The sequence below is a fragment of the Mesoplodon mirus genome (assembly GCF_964341445.2).
Source record: "Mesoplodon mirus genome assembly, chromosome: 13".
Taxonomy (NCBI): Eukaryota; Metazoa; Chordata; class Mammalia; order Artiodactyla; family Ziphiidae; genus Mesoplodon; species Mesoplodon mirus.
This window is the reverse complement of record NC_138989.1, coordinates 20,062,537-20,085,885: the sequence shown is the minus strand read 5'-3', so window position 1 is coordinate 20,085,885 and position 23,349 is coordinate 20,062,537. Positions and strand designations below refer to the sequence as shown.

The following is a 23,349-nucleotide window of genomic DNA, read 5'->3' as shown; positions in this document are numbered from 1 at the left end:
GTTTCATGGTGATCTGCAGAGACAATTATGCCTTGAGGGATCCCTTGAGCAACTCCGAGAACCACTGAGGGCCAAGGCAAAGAATTTTTCTCTCGTCTTCATCCAGAGCAGCCTTCTTAGAGACCAAAAGCCCAATAGGGGATTGGGAGTAAATGTTTCGGAATGAGAAGAGCAGCCTCCCATCGCTCAGACATACCCTCATACTTTGGGTAAGCCCCCTGGCTGCAGGGAGATTAGAACCTGAGACCAGGATGGAGCGAAGGTCAAGAGTCAATCTCCTCCTGTCACTGACACTACCTGGCTTCATCTTGAATACTCACTAGACCTCTCTGGGGCCATCTTCTCATTCTATCCTGCATGCCCCATGGGGCTGTGATGAACATCACGTGGGGTAGCTGATGTGGAAGGTTTTGGCAATGGGGATCTCCTCGGTAAATGTCCCATGCCATTGGTGTACAGAGCTAAATGTGAATACAGTCACTGAACTCCACCCCAGCCCATCCAAGTCTTACCTGTCCTTCAAGGTCCAGCACCAAAGCCACCTCCTCCTGTAAACCTCCCTGATTCCCCAGCCTGAAAGGACCTCCATCCTCCAAACCTCACAGCCCTCTCTCCTTAGTATGGGTATTTATGTACATATCTTACCCACGTCTCCTACAAAGCTCTATGCTTCTGGAAAGCAGAATCTATTTAATACATCCGTCTTCCACACACCCAACACAAAGCCTAACACACACTAGGGGCAAAATAAATTTCTGCTCAAAACAAGTGCCGGGTGCATACGTGGATGAGTGGGTGGATGGAGATGGGCAGAACTGGATCAATGGATAAAAACATGGACAGACAGAGGGGTCAAGTTCTGAAGGAAAGAAAAAGAATAGAGGAAGAGAAGAAAAAATAGAGAAAGGAAGAAGAACAAATGGAAAGGGGGATGATGGATGGACCGATGATGGTGGATGGAGATGGAGACAGAGGAGGTGACTAGGCTGAGTGAATGGGGAGCTTGTGGGACAGTGCGATTGAAGACAGGAAGGAGGGATGGAGGAAGGGAACTCAGGAGATGGATGAGCGATCCAGATGCAGACAAAGGCATATGAGTGGACAGACGGATGGAGTTTACATGAAAGCCCTCATAGCTCTAGGCCTGAGCAATATTTACACGCCAACAAGTACCTCAAATCTCTTGATCTGCACTTTCTGGAACTCCGTCTTGTTCTCCAGGTCACAGATGACCGCCTCCTGCCTGCTGACGATGGCTCGGTCCACGGTGGACTGCTCCAGGTACTCAATGCGCATCTGGGCCACCTGCAGCTGGGGACACACCCAAGAAGGCCACTGACCACCTGGCAGCCCCGAGTCCCAGAATCGGGGGTCCCAGCAAGACCCAGCCCCGGGCCCATCCACGCTGCTCCTTCCCAGCTCAGGTGCACAAGCACGAACTGCTGGATCCCAGCTGAGGACCCCACACGGGACCCTGCCCCTTCCTGTGCCTTCAGCTTCCAAACAGCCCTTCCAGTCAGCACCTCTCGTACCTCTTCCTCCTGCCCTGATGAAGCACCAAGCTGGTCTGTGGACAGCGAGCTTTAGCATCAAGAACACAACCAAGAGTGGGTTCGGGAGCCAAGCACATATTTCAGGGCTCCAAACCTGGCTCCCCACTTTCTAGCTGGGTGTGTCGGGCAAGTCAGTGTCCTCTTTTAGCCTTGTTTCTTCATTTTTGTGTGTGAAGGAGATTAGTGCCTGGTACATTGCAAGCACCCAGCAAGTGGCCACTCCTGCTATTATTTTTGTTCCACTTGTTGTCACTCTGTGCCCAAAGATACTGTTGGAGACTAGGGCACTCTGACAGCCACTCTAACTGGGCACACGCAATGGTTCTAGAAGAGCTTTGAGAATTTCATGGATGATAGCAACCCACTAGGTAATGAGGGAAATTTAGGGGTGTTTGGAGGAACCATGACTTCAAAGGAAGATGTCACAAAGGATGGTGATCCTGTCTTGCACAGACCAGACCCTTCTCCTTGGGCCATTTCTCAGGGGTAGACATCCTGCACGGAATCCCTGCTGAGCCTCACTGCGTGGGGCATCTATGGATCCTGAACAAGCATGGGCAGGAGTGTGTGTGTGTGTGTGTGTGAGTGTGTGAGTGTGTGTGTGTGTGTGTGTCTCTCTCTCTCTCCTCTGTCCCCCTCCCTCTCTCTCTCCTCTGTCCCCCCACCCCCCTCTCCCACCCCCCTTGGGATTGTCCTCAATCCGTCATGCAACTGACGTTGAGTGAATGAATGAATGACAGTTCCCAGGATCCTCCCCCACAACATGGAGACTCTGAGCACGTACTTGTCCTTTTTTTTTTTTTACATCTTTATTGGAGTATAATTGCTTTACAATGGTGTGTTTCTATTTTATAACAAAGTGAATCAGCTGTATGTATACACATATCCCCATATCTGTTCCCTCTTGCGTCTCCCTCCCTCCCACCCTCCCTATCCCACCCCTGTAGGTGGTCACAAACCACCTAGCTGATCTCCCTGTGCTGTGCAGCTGCTTCCCACTAGCTATCTATTTTACGTTTGGTAGTATATACGTACTTGTTCTTGAAGCTTCTGCTTCTCCTTCTTGGCTTCCTCTAGCTGCAGCTGCAGTTCCTGGATCTGCCCAATGTCAGCAGCAGACTGGTAAGGCGAAAAATGTCACATTGAAACCACAGGCTTTGCTGGAAGTCCCTTCTCCCCCTGCCCACAGATGTCTACGTATCACAGAGCATGACAACAGTTGGTTCTAAAGGGCACCTCACATTCTCCCCAGTATCCCTCATCTCGGTGTGCACCCAGTCACTCCCACTACACAGGCCCATAGCTTCGGTCAACTATCCAGCGCTTTATTATACACCCTTGAGACCCCAGACAGAATGAGCTGGCTGTGGCACCAGGACCAGAATTCTGAGGGAAGAGCACTATTCTAGGTCAGGTAACTGGGATTCTAGACCTGGATACCAGCCTTGGCAAGCCACAGAACCACTCTGCACCTCAGTATCCCCATCTGTAAACTGGGCTGATAGTGTCTGCTGAGACCCTCTACATAGGGTTTGTCCAGAGACTAAAATGAGGCAATGGAGAGTAAAGGTCCTTTAAAAAAGAGTTGAACCAAACTGTTTAACGTGACTATCCCCAAAGAAAAGAATTCCAGAGGATAGGAGGGTGGCTAGCTTTCTATTTTCCACAGGTATTTATTATTTAAATTATTTATAATGGCCATATGAATCTACTGCTTTTGTAAATGAACAAATAAACTTCCATTTTGAACAAAAGTGTGATTCACAGTTGCTATTTACCTGTGTGGCATTTATCCCTCCAAGGTCCTAGCACCAGAGAGTGGCCCGACCACATTACCTTCTCACTGTCCCCACCTAACTCACCCAAGGCCACCAAGCCTTCTTCCACCGGAGGCCATTACCTGAGCGATGAGGTCCTTGTGCTTCTGCATGAGGTCATTCAGGTCGTCCTGGTCCTCATCGATGCGCTTCAGGAGGTCTGCCCTCTCGAACTGCAGCCGGTACAGCTGCTCATCCACCTGCGGGGGCAGGACGATGGTGGGCGAGAAAAAGGGGGGTAAAAGGGGGACTACAGGGGGCTGATGAAGAGCAAAGGCAGGGCTGGACTTCCCTAGCAGTCCAGCGGTTAAGACTCCCCGCTTCCAATGCAGGTGGCGTGGGTTCGATCCCTGGTCGGGGAACTAAGATCCCACATGCCACGCAGCCAAACAATTTTTTTTAAATTAAAAGAAAAAAAAAAAGAACAAAGGGGGACTTGCCTGTGGGTGTGTCAGGTGAGTGAACACCTGCCTGTAAGGGAGGCCATGGCTGTGTCAATGAATGCTGTGTGTGTGTGTGTGTGTGTGTGTGTGTGCTGGGCCTGCCTGCGACTGCGTGAATGCAGCATGTGTGTACGTGAATGGATATATGACCGTATAAGCCTACCTGGGAATCTACATACCTACAGTTTAAGTGTGCATGGTGCACATGTGTCAGTGATCTCAATAAATATGGCTAAACTTAAATGTATATCTTACCTACGAGGGCATTTATTTTATATGTGGGTCTGGTGATTTTGTATGTGAGTGTGTACATTCATCCTTGCGTGCGCATGTGTGTGAATGTTTGCGGGCAAGTTCCCCTTGATCTAGCACAAATAAAATCTGGGACAAAAGGGCCAATGGGGATCTTGAGAAAAGCTTTTGCCAATAAATCTCTAGCTCTGTCTAAACTTCGGATTTCACATGTTGCGTATAAATTTAAGCCAACCCTGTACATCTAGACGGGGCACTTAGAAACCCACACCCAATCTTCACCAACATAATAGATCCATAATATATGTTCATTTGTTCTTGCTCAGCGTTGAGCACACAGTAGGCCCATTACAGACGGCTGGGTCTCTCTTAGAGGAGTGAGCCCAAGTGGGCCCACAGGGCTACCCTTGGCTCTTAGAAGAAAGGATGTGAAGAAGTAGCCCAACAATAGTGACCAAGTGCTCTCGGGGGTGGTGTGTGTGTGTGTGTGTGTGTGTGTGTGTGCATGTACGTGTGCGTGTGCAGTAGGTCTACAATAGATGGCTGGGAGCTGCTTCCGGGGGGGGCACAGTGTGGGCTCACAGTAGATAGCTGTGCTCCCACTTCAGGTGCTGAGCGAACAACAGGCTCGTACTGGAAGCATCCCCATGGGGCTGAGCACACACTGGGTCCACAGCAGGGTTCCTGGCCTCCCTTCGCACAGGTGAGCACACAGCTGACCCTCACGTGTGCCCTTACACCTTTGTAACGCTCAGCTCTGAGTAGGCTGCCTGTGCTCTCGGAGCGGCCAGCACCCAGTAGGTCTACAATGGATATCTGTACCTCCAAGAACAGTACAGTGAGTGCCCCAGTCCCTCCTCTAATGCTGCGCACACAGTAGGCTGCCCACCCCAGGAGGGACCGGTACCAGGCTCTTGCTGCGGGTCATGCTCTCCAGCTCGCTGTGCATGCTCTCCAGGTCGGCTGTCAGCGCCTTCTGGGTCTTCAAAGCATCCTCACACTTGGCTTCACTCTGCTGCAGCTGGACGAGGCAGGAGGGGGAGGGGAAAGGGAGAGAGGCCTTGTGACACTGTCTCCTGGAACGTCCCTCCCCTCCAGCCCAGCCCGGCCCCTCCCAGGCAGAAGAGTACTTTACAGGCAACCCTCCCCTCTTCACGGGTGTTCATCAACCCACAGAGTGGGAAGCAGAGGTGTTTGCAGTAGGGGCAGCTGGGTTCTGAGCCCACTCAAAACGGAACTAGCACTGCCCCAAGAAGTAAAGCCAGGTCACCCCCAATTCAGTGCCAGGAGCGAGTCCCCAGTTCCGTTCAGCAGATATTTGCTGCCGCCCACTCAGTGCCAGGCACGGGGCATGCACAGAACAGTCAAGGTGGCCCCTGCCCTCCCGTTGGGGAGACAGGCAGGGACAGGTAGTGACAGTGCCTCCGAGGGTACCAGGAAGGGGAGTGTATGGGGACCCCGGAACACAGGATGGGGGCTGGGAAGCCTTCCTGGAGGAGGTGCTCATAGTTCATTCAGTGGGGACTTGCCAAGTAGACATATTTAACCAGAGTTGTGAACCCCCTTTTAAATGGTAGGCAAAATATTCTGTGTGTGAGCATTTCCTGGTACATGACTTTCACTAGATTCTTGATGGTTAAGAGCCACTGACTCAAAGTTTCTCCTCCTCACCCTTTCTTTCTCTTCCTTCTGTCCATATGGACACAGTAGGCCTCCTATCCTAGCAAAGTGGGGCCATGGAGATAGGTACAATGACCTGTGTGGCCCCAGAAGACAGACCTTTTCCCCCGGAGAGACCACATTCACGCACAAACCCTAAGTTCGTTCTGTGACTGAGTTTCCCCCTGATTTCTGAACCCTAGAATCTCCAAGCAGAAAACCACCTTATAAATCACTGAAGGCAAACATTTGAGGTTCAGAGAGGGGTGGCGCCTTGTCTGAAGTCACAGAGCTACAAGAAACAAAGACACCACTTGTATCGTCCAGACCAGCTCGCTTTCTCAACTGCCAGGCCACTGTCCCTCCAAAATAGTAAATGACATTAAGGCTGGTGCTAACAGATACGGGAAAAAGAAAAGCCAATTAGACTCCTACTGAAATGACATGCACACAGTCTGATTCCCGAGGCCACCCAGTGAAGGGGGCACATTGATTTATGAAAGGAAAATGAGAGAGCCAGGGCAAAGGATGCCCCAAGGACAGCTGACCAAGGCGGGGCTCTGTGGGGAGAGTCTGCCTGGGACCATTTTCATCTTCCAAACTGGGCAGAGAACATCTTCCTCGGAATGTCCAGGAGCTCATCCCAGATGCTAGAATAATAGTAATGACACGGGAGGTGGGGAGCAGGCAGGTTGCCATTCATTCCAATATCGCCCGTCAGTCCTCCTGGCAGATCTGGGAGGTGTGCGTTGCTAATACCCCCATTACGCAAGCTGGGAAACCGAGGCCCCAGCCTCCTCCCACAGCTTCCCTACATGGCACCCTAATCCCAGCCCCACCCCACTGCCAGCAGCCTCAGCCCACAAAAGCCCCATCTTCAAGGTGCCAAAGAAAGCGTATTTCTGCAGCTGGGCTCCGTGCTGGGCCTGGGAGGAGGGCTCGGTGGCCCGTTTCCCTCAGTGACTGGAAGGGATCAAGACACACTGAGAAAAATGATGTGGAGCAAGGGAGGTAACTGGCGTTGTTAGAGCATAATCGACGGAGGAAATAAGAAGTCAGGCGCAGTCTCATCTTCCCCGCAGGTGACTCCAGGGCCTCTGGGAAGGGGGGCGCTGGGAGGGGGCGGTGGGCTGGGGATGGAGGGCTGCCCAAAGCCAGCCCTGGATTCATGCATAAGTCAGAGGTCTTGCTAAGGAGAGGCATTTAAACTAAGACCTAAATGATGCAAAGGAGACAGCCAGGTAGAGCTTTAAGTGGAAAGGTGCCCTGAGTGGAGGCAACAGCAAGTGCAAAGGTCCTGAGACAGGAACAGGAAGGAACTCGGTGCTGCAGAACAGAAAGACAGCCAGTGGAGCTGGCCAGCTACACAGAGAAGGCCAGGAGGAGGCGATGCTGAGAAAGTGGATGGGGATCACATCAGTGAGGCTTGTGAGCCAGGACGCAAAGCTTAGCTTTGTTTTTAGACTGTAGGAGAACCACGGCTGCTCTCTGAGGACTGAGGAGGAGGGTGGCATGATCTCCCTCTGGCTGCTGTGGGGAGGAGGGGCTTTGGTGGAAAGAGTAGCAACAGGGCAGCCAGAGAGGATGCTGCTGTGGTTTTCCAGGAAGAGGGTGGTGGAGGTGCTCCAGTCGGAGAGGAAGGAGAGGAAGTGGAGAGAAATGGAAGGGTCTGCACAGGGCGGTGTGCAAGGAACAAAAGAAATGGGCAGGCAGGAGCAGATGGGCCAGCGTGGGAGAGGATGTCAGATAACTGGTAGTGGAAGGGAGGTGTCCAGAGGGGCCCCGCTGCCAGGCCAAGTTGCTCGGCCCAGGGCCAGGAGGCAGGTGAGAGCCATTGTGAGTAGCTCAACAGGGCAGAGCCGATAGACAACAGCAGTTCCCATCTGCTGAGCCCCTCCTTCAGCTGAAGGAGGGTTTCATCAACATGATGCTGCTGGTTCTCTGAGCCCCTGGAGAAAGAAGGCTCTATTTTTATCCCCATTTTACAGATGGTACACCTAGACATGCTCCTTCCTTTCCCCAGTCTCTCTGGGGCAAGCAGGGAGAGGGACGATTTATCCCCAGGCAGAAAGGAGCGCAGAGACAGCATGCAGGCAGTGGAGGGCCTGCTGGCATTAGTCCTAGCTCCCACCGGGCTGGAGAGAGGATTATCTTGGCCCTGATGGTTTGGGCATGAGTGGCCACACCGGCTACTGTTGCTTGGGGACCATTTCCAGGGCACTGGGCTCTAGCTGCCTTGCTTCACAATAAGTGCCACAACCCCTCTAGAAGAAAGGCGCCACCGTGAGGACCAACTGACCTTGGAGGAAACTGAGGCTCACTGAGGGGAAGCAACTTGCTCACAGGCACACGGCCGGCAGCAGAGGAGCCTGGTTGTTCCAACTCCAGAGCCCAAACCTTAACCACTGGGCTCCGCTGCCCCCCATGGAAAGCCACTCTCTGGAAAGGGTAACATGGATTAAAATAAAGAGAGAGGGGCTTCCCTGGTGGCGCAGTGGCTGAGAGTCCGCCTGCCGATGCAGGGGACACGGGTTCGTGCCCCGGTCCGGGAAGATCCCACATGCCATGGAGCGGCTGGGCCCGTGAGCCATGGCCGCTGAGCCTGCGCGTCTGGAGCCTGTGCTCCGCAACGGGAGAAGCCACAACAGTGAGAGGCCCGCGTACCAAAAAAATAAAAAAAATAAAAAATAAAATAAAGAGAGAATTCCAACTGCGGAGAAAACAGCCCAGTGGCTTGGTGCTACCATGTAAGCCACTCAAGCCGTGTCACAGTGACCTGAGCCAGGCGGGGACTGTAGAATGAGAGGTAGACACATCAGGAAGAACGGACAGAACTTGGAGTCTGAACCCACGTGGTGGCGCCAAGGAAACACATCGTGACCGGAGCCTTCCAGGGATGCGCGAGTTCTTCCCAAAGGGAAGAGGCAGGAAAGCAACCCGTGTGGCATCTGCTAAGCGCCAGGTGCACCACGAGCGGGGCCAGAGCGTGGGCACTGGGGCCAGACCTGGGGGGTCTGCCTCTCGAGCCAGTCACTGAACTCACCACGCGTCAGTTTCCTCATCTGCAGAGTGGGAACAGTCACGTCCTACCACCCATGTGGGATAAACCAGTGAAAACATGAGCGTGCTTAGCACAGCACCCGGCACTGAGAAAACACCAAAAAAGCAACGGTGGACGTCGCTGTTGTTTGTCTCCTTCAGCCCTTAACAGCCTGAGAAGTGGGGACTTTTAACCCCGTTTTAGAGGTGAAGGTGCCAGAGGCCAAGTGAGCTGTCAAGGTCACGTGGTCAGGGGGAGGCAGGGCCTGGACCACAATCCCAGGGAGGGTTTTTAGGCTTCCTGGCAGACTGGGATGTATGCAGGGAGGGTGCCAACCCCAGAGGCACACAAGTCAAGCAGGCCCGGATTTTCACTGGGCCTGGGGCTATTGCAGCAACACTAGGAATCCCCCAGCCTGTGGCCTCTGCCGGGCAGGCCCGGGATTGCTGCTGGTGAGCCGTCTTAATGCTGAGCTTTAAAAATTTCAATTTATTACACTTCAGGGAGCAGGAAGAAATACAGGCCATCTCGGGCCTATTTTCCATTATGGTTGACGTGGCGTAAGAATAACTCACTGCACATTATTTCCATATTGGGGCTGTTTGACCGACGTTTTTATGAAGTCAGGTGGCAAATGGTGTCAGGGCTGAGATCAGATCCCTCAGCGGTGCAATGCTGCCACCGCTGCTCTGACAGTGTCTTCCCGGAAGGAGGTCCGGTGGAGCAGTCAGAGAGCAGCCGGCTGACAAGCGACTCCCCAGGAAGGGTTCTTGGGGTCCCACCTCCAGCCCTGGCAGCCAGCCTGGCTATGAGGATCCCACACCCCTTTCAGCTCCAAGTCACCATCCAGTCCCCATGGACAAGACCTCCCATGTTCCAAGCAGACCTCCACAGCATGGGGTGGGGAGCGCTGGGGGAGAAAAAGGCCCCCGGGATTTCCATCCCTCTCCAGACCCAGCATGGGGCAGGACCCACAACGGGCTCTCAATGACACAACTGATTTGATTTTCGTACAAGTTCACGTTTTTCTTTCCTTCCATATCTTGTTTCTTGAAAAATCAATACAATAACCTGCAAAGTATGTGGGTACAAGGCACCAAAATGCCTTTAACAGCCAGAAACTCATCTCCCCCTTGCACACGTCTGGTCACGCTATCATTCACTTATTAGATCAGCCACCCTTCCCCAGGGGCTGCTGAAAGGCAGGTTGTCATTTCCTCTCCAGCCCGAGCCAGGAGCCCTCTACCAAATGGACACCTTTGTGCATGAACAAAGGGTGTCGAAGCTCTGGCCTGGGGACATGTGGTGAGGTCCTGACTCTTGGACCAGTGTGGGAGGACAGTGAGGGTCCTCAAAGTCTGAGTTCTGGGGGACAAGATGAGACGAGCGGCATGCAGGCTCGAAGCGCTGCAGCGGCCCGGGGGCTGCCGTGCTCAGGGGTTAGGAGCCTGCGCTCTGACACGGTGCCAGGCGTGGCTGCGCCGTCACTCATTTAACCCTGACAACAACACGCAGAGCTGGGGTCAATGGCCATTCTTGTTGCTACTGTTGAGGAAACTGAGGGGTAGAGGGGTGAAGTGACTTACCTAAGGTCACCCCAGTACTACGTGGCAGAGCTGGCAAATGGAACTAGGCAGCCTGGCCGCCAGGCTGTTATGCTGCACTCCCATAACAGCAGTGCCCACCACGCATGCTCCAGAGGGAAAATCTGGTGATGGGACTGCACACGCCTGCTCTCATTTCTTTTGACAGCAGCATCCTATCTTCTCTGCAAAGAAGGTCCACCCCCCAAATGTCCATGATGGGGCCAACCCTCCTCCCTCAAGCCCAGAGAAGATGCATGTAACTCAGCCTAGCCAGGCAGAGCACCACCTCCTGCTGGCCATAGTAGTTGGTCGTGGGACAACAGCATGACTGACACCAGGATTTTGTCTGAGACTACAGACACAAGATTGGCTCCTTCTGATGCAGGATATAAGCTTGGAGTGTCTGGGGGCCCTCCTGCCACCAAGAAGGAAGAGATTGCCTAAGAATACAAGGTGACATCAAGACCGTTGAGGCAAGAGACACATTCTTGATGACATGGTTGGAGCACCTAGATCCAGCCAAGCCTGAAGGCAATCGTAGCCTCAGAACTTTTCAGATATTTTGGCCAATGACATCCCTTTTTCTGCTTGAGCAAATTAGAGCTGGGTTGCTGTTACCCAGAACCCAGATATAGGATGAGCGAGCAAGTCAGAAGAGCTAATACATGCACAGGGTCAGCCACAGAGTAAACAATCAGAACTGTGGTGAGAGTGTTTGCTGATGCTCTTCTGTCACAAGTTGGATCAAAGTAGCTCCCTCCAAAACCCTGTGACAGAATAACAAACATCTCTTTAACTATTCTGTGTATGGATCCCTCCTCATGGGGGATAAACAGTCCCCCTTCTGGACTGTTCAATGGGGAGAAGGAGGAGGGATGGATTTCTTCAGCACCAACCATATCAGGCACGGTATAAGCCTTGATGCTTATTATGACCGTAGCCCACAACAGCCCTGCAAGGGAGGAATCAGCCTGGGCAGGGGAGTGACTTGCCCAAGGTCAGAGTCAAGTCCACGAGACTCTAAACCCAGGCTGTTTCTGGGCCACCACCAGCCCCCTCTGCACACAGTCTTTCTCTATTGCTGAATTCATCTCAGGCGTTCTCTCCCCAGCATCCACCCCCTCTCATTCAGTGGGAGGGCAATTGAGATTCCCAGCACACAGACAGCAACTACAAACCAATGAATAGCATTACTTTCCTATGCAATGCCATCTGCCCGCTTTAAATACCTGGGTAAAATGTTTGCTCTGGACTTATTAGGCTACGAGATGAGTTGGCCTGACACACGGAATGAGGTGGGGAAAAAGGGAAAATTCTGATATTTCAGCACAGCTGTTAGAACCTGGATTTCTGGGTCTGATTGAACAACTCAGAAGATTTAAAAATACCACACTGCAAACGTCATAGGGAAGTGCTCTAAGAAATGGTGGCTTTGGCAGGCTGATCTCAACACATGCCTTGACATCCCATCAGTGTACTTGGAAGAGTCAACCTTCAGGCTTTCCCTGAAGGGAATCACCAATATCTCAAACTACAGACGGCCCTGATAGGGAACAAACTTAGTAAATGCAACATATTAAAAATGTCAGGTCAGGTCCACCAATGGTCTGTCCAACTCAGAAGTTTGATGACAGTGGCCTCAAGGGAAAGTTCCTCAGACCATATGGTGGTTACTCTCTGTGTCCTTGATATAGAACTATTCGGGCATATACTAAACATTCCATGATTTTCCTTACATTGTGCTAGACAACCATCGTTTATGGATGTACTGAAATGCTTTCTGAGGAGTTACTGTTTCCATCATCGTCATCTTCAGAGTAATAATAATCATGATGAGTAGTGGAATAGTAATAACTGCTTTCTGTGGATGCTGACCACGTGTCTGTTCATTTGCAACATGTACCCCGTCTATGAAGTACACAGTTTCATCTTCATTTTATCGAAGAGGAAACTGAGGCTCAGAGAGGTCAGTTAATTTGTCAAGGTCACACAGCTATTAAACGGTGACTGGAGCCAGGACACGAACTGAGGTCTCTTTTAAACGCACAGCGTTTCCTTGTGAGCCCTGTGGCATGTGCTTACCACCTGCTGAGTAAAGCAGGTCTCCTTTTACTTGTTTTAAGTCTGCTTCTTTGAGGGTTTAGGAGTCCTTTCTAATTTTGTATCATAGGATCTAAGGATGGTACAGGTGCTACATGATAGAACAGACTTCAAGAATTTCCTTCCTGACTTCCCTCTGGTGACAATGGATTTGTAACACACAGGTGCTCTCCAAAGAGTGAAAGAAAAAAAAAAAAAAAAAAAACACTTGGAAAAGCAGGATAAAATACTCAAAAAAGGTTCTCCCTGCCCCCATCCTATTCACGCCCCCCCCCCCTTTTAAATTATATTCCAGCTCTCCAGTGCTCCTCTAAATAATTAGTACAATGTCTGAGGCCTCCACGTCGTCTTCCCGCTGGACAGCGGGCTCTGGAGGGTCACTGGGTCTTGCTCACCCCTGGGGGCCCACACAGTAGGGACTCCACACCCACGTGCTGAGGCAAGGCTGCGAGAGCAGCTCAGCGCATCACTGAGCTGGCCCCTGTCGGTGGGGCTGCCCACGTCTGCAGCCTGAGCTGCCCACCACCCACGGCGGCTTGCAAGAGCCCCGAATGCCCCCTCGGGAGGCCACCCGCCGCCTGGCTGCCCCTGGCTCCCCCTGAGCACAGATCTCTGACCCCGATGCCAGCGGTGCCCAGAGAGAGGCTTCACGGGAAGGACAAGGGGCGGGGGCAGGACCCTGCCTGTAGGAGCAGACGAGCTGGATGGGGAAAGCAGCCCGAGCGGGGCCCTTTCTGTAAAGCTGGAAGGAAGTCTGTCCGGGTCACAAGGGGGCAACCCAGTCAAGGCCCGGCTTCCGGGTGGGCCGGGCAGAGGGTGTTCTCATGAGACTTCCCTTTAATAAAAGGGTTCTTTTGCACACACAAAAATACACACATACTTGAAAAGCACCAGGAGAGATTAAGTCTTCCTTCCTCACTTTACAAAAGAAATCTCTGAAGCCGCCCACCCTCCCCGCCCGCTTCAGACAGTGCACACTGGGGAGGGGCTGGATGGCCTCCAGGGGTACACCCTACGGAAATGCACACACATGTGCCTCCCCCATGTAAGAGAGCGTGGGGAAATGTTCATAGCAGCTCTATTCCTAACAACCAAAATCTAGATGACTTACTCGTCCATCAATAACAAAGTGGCTAAACTGTGATACAGTCTCATAAACTAGCAAGGAGAATGAAGTGGCTAAGACATATGGTAACATCAGCAAGTTTCGTCTATATCAATGGAACAAAGAAAGCTAGACACAACGTGAGAACAGGCGGAGGATGGGAATTCAGCCAAGGGGTAACATGAGCGGATGGGTAACCGAGGAACAGCTTTTAAATGCGCATCTGGTTCATTGGCTTCTCCCCTAAACCTATGCGTACCTTTTGAGAACAGGCCTTACGGAGAGGCCCAAATTACTTAGGGCTTGAGGCGCTGGCTCTACCGTGACCAGCTCACCCCTGTTTGCCTGGGACTTTTTTGGTTTTAAAATCAGAAGTCCCGTGTCCCAGGAACACGCTCAGACCCACACAAATCCAAATGGCTCTGAAGTGAAAAACACGTAGCTTCAAATTCCAGGGCACCCAGATGGAGGAACCTTCACCACACAACTGGCCTGAACTCTCCCAAAATGCCAGCGTCATAAAATACAAAGACAGACTGAGGCTCTACGGATGGTATCACCGAGCACAGGCTGTTACACATTCTAGGTTGGATCCTGAACAGGGAGAAAAATTGTTACAAAGAATATCAGTAAAACAACAGGCAAAATTTGAATAGTCAGCAGATAAGATCAGGGGTCAGCAAACTTCTCCTTCAAGGACAAGCTAGACAATATTTTAGGCCATGCAGGCCAAGAGGCAAAATTGAAGTATATATGCAGGTACTTATCTAACTGTAAATGTAGCCGTTTGAAAACGAAAACCATTCTTAGCTCTCAGGCTGTAATAAGAAAAACAAAAACAAGACAACAATGAAAAAATAGGCAGCATGGGCTGGATTTGGCCTGTGAGCCATAGTTCACTAACCCCTGGATTAGAAAACACTATTTTATCAATGTTAAAATTTCTGATTTTGATTAGGGTAAAGGAACCTCACGTCTGTAACTGGTTTTCAAATAATTCAGAGAATGTGATTTAGTGAGAAAATGATAAAGCAAATGTGGCAAAATGTTAAAAAGTGAGGGCTCTAGGTGAAGGATCCAAAGGAGTCCTTTGAATTATTTTTGTAAATTTTTGGTAAATTTGAAATTCTTTCAAAGCACATTATTTAAAATCCATCCCAGTTGCCCCTCAAACTCTTGTGACTTTGGGCAGGATTCTCATACGCTGAGCTTCCTCCCACATAAAATGGGCCTAATACCAGCTGCTTCCTATGGAGACTCACCCCACCCCGTGGGGCCCTATTCACGCACAGAGCACTGCTGTGTGCAGGCACGCTTCTGTACTCTGGCCCCAGAGAGGAAAGGGCCCTCTACTCATGGAGCTCACTACATTCAAGTGGGTTGGGGGCATAAGATTCGGTCATGACCTCTAAGTGCTTGGCCCTGTGCCTGGCACGGTGTAAGCCACGGGTGCCTGCCATCAATGGTCCCGTGGTTATGATTACCCTGGTGGGTGGCCAGGCTGCTCTGGGGGCCTGGCACTCCATAGTTGAATAGTACCAGGCCCTTTGGGAGAGACGCATAGGTGGTGTTCCCCGTCTGCAAGGAAACCAGCCTTTTCCCACATCATTCATCACAGCCCTGGAAGTGTCAGTATTTGTGGGGTGAACAGGCTCCGGATAACCATATTTTTAACCAATTACAATTTGGACTTTATCTCCTCTGACAGGAGGTTATGTTAATATTGAATCAATTCACTCCAACACGATCTTTTTTTTAGAAAAGTCTCTTCAAATAAAACATCCAAGCTACCTGTTCTGTGGTTCCGGGCTGGAGAGAAGTGCTCCCTAAGTGCTCGCTCACACGAAAGACTACTGTCAGGATCGTCCTCCCAGAGCTTGTTGGTTATCTTCAACGTCTCACGGAAGCGTGGGTGACCCCTGGTGACCACCATCCTGATTAAGGGCACTGGGGATCCTCAGTTGTCTACGCACTAGCAGGGACCACTGGGGGTTCACTGCGTGGGATACGCACCAGGCCTAACGGCCCACCTGAGGGACACTGAAGCGGAGCGGGAATCCACCAGTGGAGGGGCCGACAGGAGCACTGGGGCTTCCAGACGGGCTGGGAGAGCCCAGAGTGGGCAGCGGGCCAACAGGAGGTAAACTGGTAGTTTTGGGGGGGTGGTTATCATACTGCCAAGGGTTGAAGTCAGACTCTGCAGGTTCCAGTCCCACCTCAATCTCTTCTGACCTTTTTGTGACTCAAGCAAAGAGGTAACTGTGATAGAATGATCTGGACTGTCCTGGGGGAAGCCCAGGAGCTCGTGAGAGAAAGGAGCTGGGCCCCTCCCCCAGACCCTGGAGGTCAGAGATGGCTCCTAGAGACGAGGCCCAAACCCAAGTTCGGAGGACGACTAGATGCCCATCAGGCAAAGAGGTTTCAGTGGGAGAAGCGAGTGTCCGGGAGAAGGCATGGCTTGGTGTGGGGACCCCAAGACAGTCTAAGCTGCTGGTCAGAGGTGACGGGAAGGTAGGAGCTGGACTGTACATCTTTAAAGGTCACGTTGAGGCACGTGGACTGTACTCTGAGGGCAATAGGGAGCCACTGATGGATCCTGAATGCAAAGAACCATGATTGTGTTTATATTTTAAAAATCTCTCTCCAAAGATCAGGGGGCAGAAAGATTGCTCGGACAAGACCGAGGCCAGCAGACTTGAGAGAATTCCAAATGAGAGATGCAGGTGGTGTGTGATAAGAGGGGAGAAGCGAGGAGGGGCTAGATTCCAGAGCTCTTCAGGGGGCACAATGGCTGAGACTCAGCAACAGCTTTGTCCTCAGGAGGAAGGCGGGAACACGGCCCCCTGGCATGAATTAAGTAAACAACTGAAGAGCTCAGTGCAAACTCTTCTCCATTTAACAAAACAAAACAACAAAAGCAAATAACATAGTTCCTTTAGGGAGGAGGCAAAGGTCAAGGCGTGAATCAAATTTAAACAAAAAGCCGCCACTGCCCGGGAGCAGACATCACCTTCCACTTTCCCCTCAGAGCCAGGTGCCGGCATCTGCTGCTCACAGATGTTATTTATGCACAGCGATTATCTCAGTGATATATCTCAGTTGTTGGAACTGCTTCTGTCTCCAGATTATTTTGTTTCCAGTGGAAGCATTCCACGGGAATTAATTAGTAATTGCTCCTGAAGAACAGGTGTCATTAGACCCACGCCACACATGGCCTCGTCTACCTGTCCACGAGGTCTTGTGAAACCCTGGGCCCAGGATCCAAAGTCTTCCACCAGCTGACTCGGGGTGGGGGGGGGGGGGACGCAGGGGCCAGTGGGCAGCTCTACATTTAAAAATCATTGTCTTGTAGTTTTCAATTTAGAGAATTCCTTTGAATCCAGGGTCTAGGGTTCTTTATACCAGCCCAATAGCTGGGAATATCAGGCTCTTTTTTTTTAGGTAAGAAAAAGGAGCCTCTGAAAGGCAGGGTGACTTGCTCAGAATCGTACAGCTAATTAAGTAGCAGAGGCAGGATCTGAACTCACAAGGTGTGTGTCTTTCCTCCAGGAGTCTTGCATGTTTTATCCCTCAGTCTTCAGCCTCAGGTGTTAGCTGAGGCAGAGCCAAGTCTCCCAATGGAGGGAAACTGGGCAAAAGAGCCAAATAATCTTCTCGGGATTCTAGATGGTAGGGCAATGGGCAGAGGGGAGTGCTTGTCCATCTGGGAAGAAGGCAGGGGCACTGTGAGAGACGCTCTGCCTAGGGGAACCCTCCCATGTCTCTGGTTGAGCCCGGCATGCCACACATCACTGCTTCAGTTGGGCCTAGAATCCTGCTGTTTTTTTTTTTTTTTTTTTTTTTTTTTTTGCGGTACGTGGGCCTCTCACTGCTGTGGCCTCTCCCATCGCAGAGCACAGGCTCCGGACGCGCAGGCTCAGCGGCCATGGCTCACGGGCCCAGCCGCTCCGTGGCATGTGGGATCTTCCCGGACCGGGGCGCAAACCCGTGTCCCCTGCGTCGGCAGGCAGACTCTCAACCACTGCGCCACCAGGGAAGCCCCTGCCGTTTTTTTTTTACAAGCACTTCTGACCGTGCCCTTCCCCGCTCTGTAGCTCTCTATGGCTCCCTATCACCTTTGGGATAAAACCCAAACTCCTTAGTTGGACTCACTAAACCATTCACGAGCCGACTCTAGCCTCGCTGACCGACACTACCCTCTCTGCTCTTCCCCGGGGAACGCTGCACACCAGCCACAGTAGGCCAAGCGGAAGACGCTCCCTGTCTCCTCCCGCCCCCGGCCCTGGTGCTCCCTCCCACAACTCCCATGTGCATCTTACCCAGCCAGCCATTCGTTCCCACCTTTAAGGAGACAGCTGAAGCCACCAGCTCCCCTCTCACAGCTAAATCAAGGGCATCCTCTTCAGTGAAACCCCAACATTTTGCCAGGAAAGATCTCATCACCCTGCTGGCCACAGTCTGCTCTAGGTCGGCCTCTCGCCTAGACTGGGAGCCCCTCTTGGGAAGGGTTCTTCCTTATCCCCACAGCCTGGCCTCGAATTCGTCCAGAGTGGACACCTTATCAGTATCTGCTGAACGCACACAGTTCACTAACAGGTGCTTTCAAACATATTCATTCCCTCATCTTTGCCCTCAGAGAGAAAACCTTTCTCTAGGTTACCCAGCACCATGGTTAGCGAGCTGTAGAGGCTGCAGAGGGTGTTCCAGCTTCTCAAGCCTTCGCGGGCTAGACCTTTGCCCCCACCCCCACAAGCGCCTGGGACACGAGGCGATGACGATGCTCCGCTTCAGGAGAAGGGTTCACGGAGGTCCTGTCACACGGCGAAGGTCACAACATTAGCAAGTGTGGGATCCAGTTCTCCTGACTCAATATTTAATGAACTGTAAAATTGGTTGAACTAGGCTCTGTCATACTAATATAACCTCACCATCAGTTTTCTCATCTGCAAAATGGGCCTATGCCATGGAACCTGAAAGTGTGTTTTGAGGGGTAAACGAGGCCCATGATTCCCAAATGGTGGTCCTAAGACCAGCACTGGAATCCCCTCATGTGACTGTTGAAAATGTAGATCCTGGGGCTTCCCTGGTGGCGCAGTGGTTAAGAATTCGCCTGCCGATGCAGGGAACACGGGTTCGAGCCCTGGTCTGGGAAGATCCCACATGCTGCGGAGCAACTAAGCCTGGGTGCTATAGCTACCGAGCCTGTGCTCTAGAGCCTGCAAGCCGCAACTATGGAGCCCACGTGCCACAACTACTGAAACCCGCGCTCCGCAACAAGAGAAGCCACCGCGATGAGAAGCCCGTGCACCGCAACGAAGAGTAGCCCCTGCTCGCCACAACTAGAGAAAGCCCACCCGCAGCCACGAAGACCCAACGCAGCCAAAATTAAATTAATTAATTTTTTAAAAATGTAGATCCTGGGTCTCAATGGGAAGAAAAAACGAGGAGGGGGGCCTGTAAATCTGTGACTTTTAAACGGTACTTAAGTTATCAGATGTGCAGCCAAGTTTGGGGACCCCAAAAATTCCAAGGAAAAGCCTGATACATAGTAGGTGGTTGAAAAATGTTAACATCGTGGGTACAGAACTGTCGGCGCTGGCGGCATTAAGATATACGCTGCTGTGTGCGGTTGGGTAAATTATTCAACCTCTCAGAGCCTGTTTCCTTATTAGTAAAATGGGTCAAAAATAGAAATAGCCACCTCCTAGGGTTCTGGTGAGGATGATCTAAGTAACGCACTTCCAGCTGCCACACCGACCATCTACCAGTCCTGTCAGCTCCAAACCAGCCCCCACTTTGCCTCCTCTCACCATCCCCACAACCATTTAACCCAGGAGACCCTTTCCTCCAGCCTAGAGGGTACTCTAGCCTCCTAACGGCAGGCACTCACCCCTCCACAATCCCCTCCCCACACAGAGGAGTGATCCTCTGAATCCAATTACATCATGCTCTGCTCAAAACGTCCCAACGGCTTCTCATCACCCCTGGAATAAAATCCAAACCTCCCAGGCCCTGCACGTTCTGGTCTCTGCATGCTTCTCCTTCTCCCAGGGGAGTTTAGCTGATCACCCAAGCTAAACGAGACCCCTTGCAATTCCCTATTCCTTTTATTATTTATAATAACCCCACTTATTTCCTTTACTACCTGAATTAAGGTGTGGGATATTTCTGTTTATTTGTATCATTGTTTGCTTGTCCTCTTTTCCAGCAGACATCAGTTTCAAAGGGAGAGGACCATGCCTGTCTTACTAACCGTAATATACTTAGATGTGTAGCACATCGCCTGACACTCAGTAGATGCTGCATAAATACTGAATGAAGGAATGAATGGAATAGTCCAGCACCATACCCAGCAGTGAAGACACAGCCGGCAGCAAAGTTAGCTCCCTCTCCCTTCCCCCCTCCCGTCTGCTCTCCCTGCCTCTGTCCCTGGAGGCTTCAGGTAAAGGACAAATACCATACATGGGAGAGGAGAGAGAGCAATGCCCAATGTCATCGCTACTTTATTTGATTAGCTCTGACTCTGGCAGGCGGGACACGTGTGCTGGGAGCCAAAGCAACTGTACCCTGACCTCTGGTCCACACGATCCCATCCTTATAACAATTTCCATGACAACAGCAACAGAAAGCCAAGGCTGTGAATTCTCTTTGATAGGAGCCGGATGCAGAGACGGGGAAGAAGGACTTTCAGAAGAATGAAGCTCTTTGATTCAGCTCAAGGCGCCTTCACTAAACACCACTATTTTCCAAGAACATACATTTTAACCCTGCAGAGGGAGATTTCTCATGAATAATAAAAAAAAAAGAAAAAAGAAAAGAGGAACAAACAAAACCACTGTGGTTCTTTTTCAAGAACATTCACCTACGGAGAGAGGGGGACTTGGATGGCATCAGGAATATTTTGATGGAAGACAGGCAGAATACAGGGCCTCCTGCCAAGGGGGCCGCATGAACCCAAGATGCCTGAGTGGTGGCTGAGTGCTCAGACATCCTGACTGCCTGACAGAGGAGGCTCAGGGTCCTCCATCTACCTGGTCGGTCAGACAGACAGGAAGGCGCAGGGTGAGGCAAAAGAGCCCCCAGATTCTGCAGTTAGAATCACGAGCCCTGGATTTGAATCTCAACCCTGCCACCTACCTGCTGTGTTACCTTGGGTGCATTGCTTCCCACCTGTGGACAGAACTTTCCCATCTGTTAAATGGGCACAATATCATTTGCCCTCCCCCAGGGGTACCACGAGGACTGAGGGAGGGGACACATTCAAGCACAAGTGATTCTAATGTTCTGACATGGCCATGAAGAGAAATGAGTGACCAACTGTCCTGGTGTGTCCCTGAGGCTGAGGGCTTGCCCGGGACACAGGACTTCTAGCACTAAACCAGGACGGTCTGAGCCCATCACGTCTCCTGAGGTGCTCAGCTCCCTCCTGGCCTCACCTCTCATCTGCCTCCCGTTCTTCTCTGAGGCAGCCAGGGATGGTGGAGCCTGAAGACCTGGGTTTGAATCCCGACTCTGCCACCCTCTAGCTGTGGGACTCTGGGTGAGTCACCTCTCTTGTGAATGGAGATGCTGATCCTCATGTAGGATCTGCATTATCAGCACTATCTTTTTCATATCCAGCCCCGCTGGTCACCATGCACGCACGCAGGCACACAGGCACGCGTGCGTGCTGCACTCAGCCATTCTGCCCCAGGGCCCTGATCTGCCCAAAGACTCAAACTCACTCTGCCCTAAAGAAGGGACCAGGACTCCTAAGTCATTTATAAACCCCCTTCCTCATCTACCATATCCATGTGACCCATCCAGCCCCGCAATGCCCTCCACCTCCCCGCAGGTCTGTGAAAGTCAGAAATCAGGGCTGTGGCCACGCCCATCTGGGTGCGAGAACCATTCTCCCCCTGCTGGCCGCAGCATCCGCCCTATGGGGTTCTGAGAGGACCCCGTGACACCCACCTGGCTTTGCACTTTCTCCAGCTCCTCCTTGCTGACCGACGTCTTGCTGTCCTTCATGGTCCCCAGCAGGAGCTGCACATCTGACAATAGTGCATGAGTCCTTCTGAGGTCCCTCCGAAGACGCTTCTCCACATCAAAGTCCCGATGGCCGATCTGGAAGCCAAGGGAAAGCTCTCGTGAGCTAAAATGACAAAGTAGTGGCCAGGGTCCAAGTTCTCTGGAGCCTGGCTCCCTGAGTTCAAATCGTGCCTCCACCACTCACACTGTGACACCTTGGACAAGACCTTTCTCCTCCCCAAGCCTCAGCCTCCTCATCGGCAAAACAAGAATGGCAGCATTATCTTTGATAAAGGAGGCAAGAATATACAGTGGAGAAGAGACAGCCTCTTCAGTAAGTGGTGCTGGGAAAACTGGACAGGTACATGCAAAAGTATGAAATTAGAACACTCCCTAACACCATACACAAAAATAAACTCAAAATGGATTAAAGACCTAAATGTAAGGCCAGACACTATCAAACTCTTAGAGGAAAACATAGGCAGAACACTCTGACATAAATCACAGCAAGATCCTTTTTGACCCACCTCCTAGAGAAATGGAAATAAAAACAAAAATAAACAAATGAGACCTAATGAAACTTAAAAGCTTTTGCACAGCAAAGGAAACCATAAACAAGACCAAAAGACAACCCTCAGAATGGGAGAAAATATTTGCAAATGAAGCAACTGACAAAGGATTAACCTCCAAAATTTACAAGCAGCTCATGCAGCTCAATATCAATAAAACAAACAACCCAATCCAAAAATGGGCAGAAGACCTAAAGAGACATTTCTCCAAAGAAGATATACAGATTACCAACAAACACATGAAAGGATGCTCAACATCACTAATTATTAGAGAAATGCAAATTAAAACTACAATGAGATATCATCTCACACTGGTCAGAATGGCCATCATCAAAAAATCTACAAACAGGGCTTCCCTGGTGGTGCAGTGGGGCCTCCCTGGTGGCACAGTGGTTGAGAGTCCGCCTGCCGATGCAGGGGACACGGTTCATGCCCCGGTCCGGGAAGATCCCACATGCCGCAGAGCGGCTGGGCCTGTGAGCCATGGCCGCTGAGCCTGCGCTCCGCAACGGGAGAGGCCACAACAGTGAGAGGCCCGTGTACCGCAAAAAAAAATAAAAATCTACAAACAATAAATGCTGGAGAGGGTGTGGAGAAAAGGGAACCCTCTTGCACTGTTGGTGGAAATGTAAACTGATACAGCCACTATGGAGAACAGTATGGAGGTTCCTCAAAAAACTAAAAATAGAACTACCATATGACCCAGAAATCCCACTATTGGGCATATACCCTGAGAAAACCATAATTCAAAAAGAGTCATGTACCAAAATGTTCATTGCAGCTCTATTTACAATAGCCAGGACATGGAAGCAACCTAAGTGTCCATCAACAGATGAATGGACAACGAAGATGTGGCACATCTATACAATGGAATATTACTCAGCCATAAAAAGAAACGAAATTGAGTTATCTGTAGTGAGGTGGATGGACCTGGAGTCTGTCATACAGAGTGAAGTAAGTCAGAAAGAGAAAAACAAATACCGTATGCTAACACATATATATGGAATCTAAGAAAGAAAAAAAAAGGTCATGATGAACCTAGGGGCAAGACGGGAATAAAGACACAGACCTACTAGAGAACAGACTTGAGGATATGGGGAGGGGGAAGGGTAAGCTGGGACAAAGTGAGAGAGTGGCATGGACATATATACACTACCAAACGTAAAATAGATAGCTAGTGGGAAGCAGCCGCATAGCCCAGGGAGATCAGCTCGG

At 51.1% G+C, this 23,349-nt stretch overlaps 1 protein-coding gene across 1 annotated transcript in view; it reads right to left on the bottom strand.

The window, feature by feature from the left end:
• Positions 1-23,349, bottom strand: part of MYO18B (myosin XVIIIB) — a 227,522-nt gene that overhangs the window by 65,101 nt on the left and 139,072 nt on the right. The window contains exons 33-37 of the mRNA XM_082641570.1: positions 21,509-21,661; positions 4,973-5,086; positions 3,454-3,570; positions 2,589-2,672; positions 1,174-1,311 (exon numbers count right to left, since the gene is read on the bottom strand). Of these exons, the coding sequence (XP_082497696.1) occupies positions 1,174-1,311; positions 2,589-2,672; positions 3,454-3,570; positions 4,973-5,086; positions 21,509-21,661 (606 nt within the window). The remainder of the gene's footprint in view (positions 1-1,173; positions 1,312-2,588; positions 2,673-3,453; positions 3,571-4,972; positions 5,087-21,508; positions 21,662-23,349) is intronic.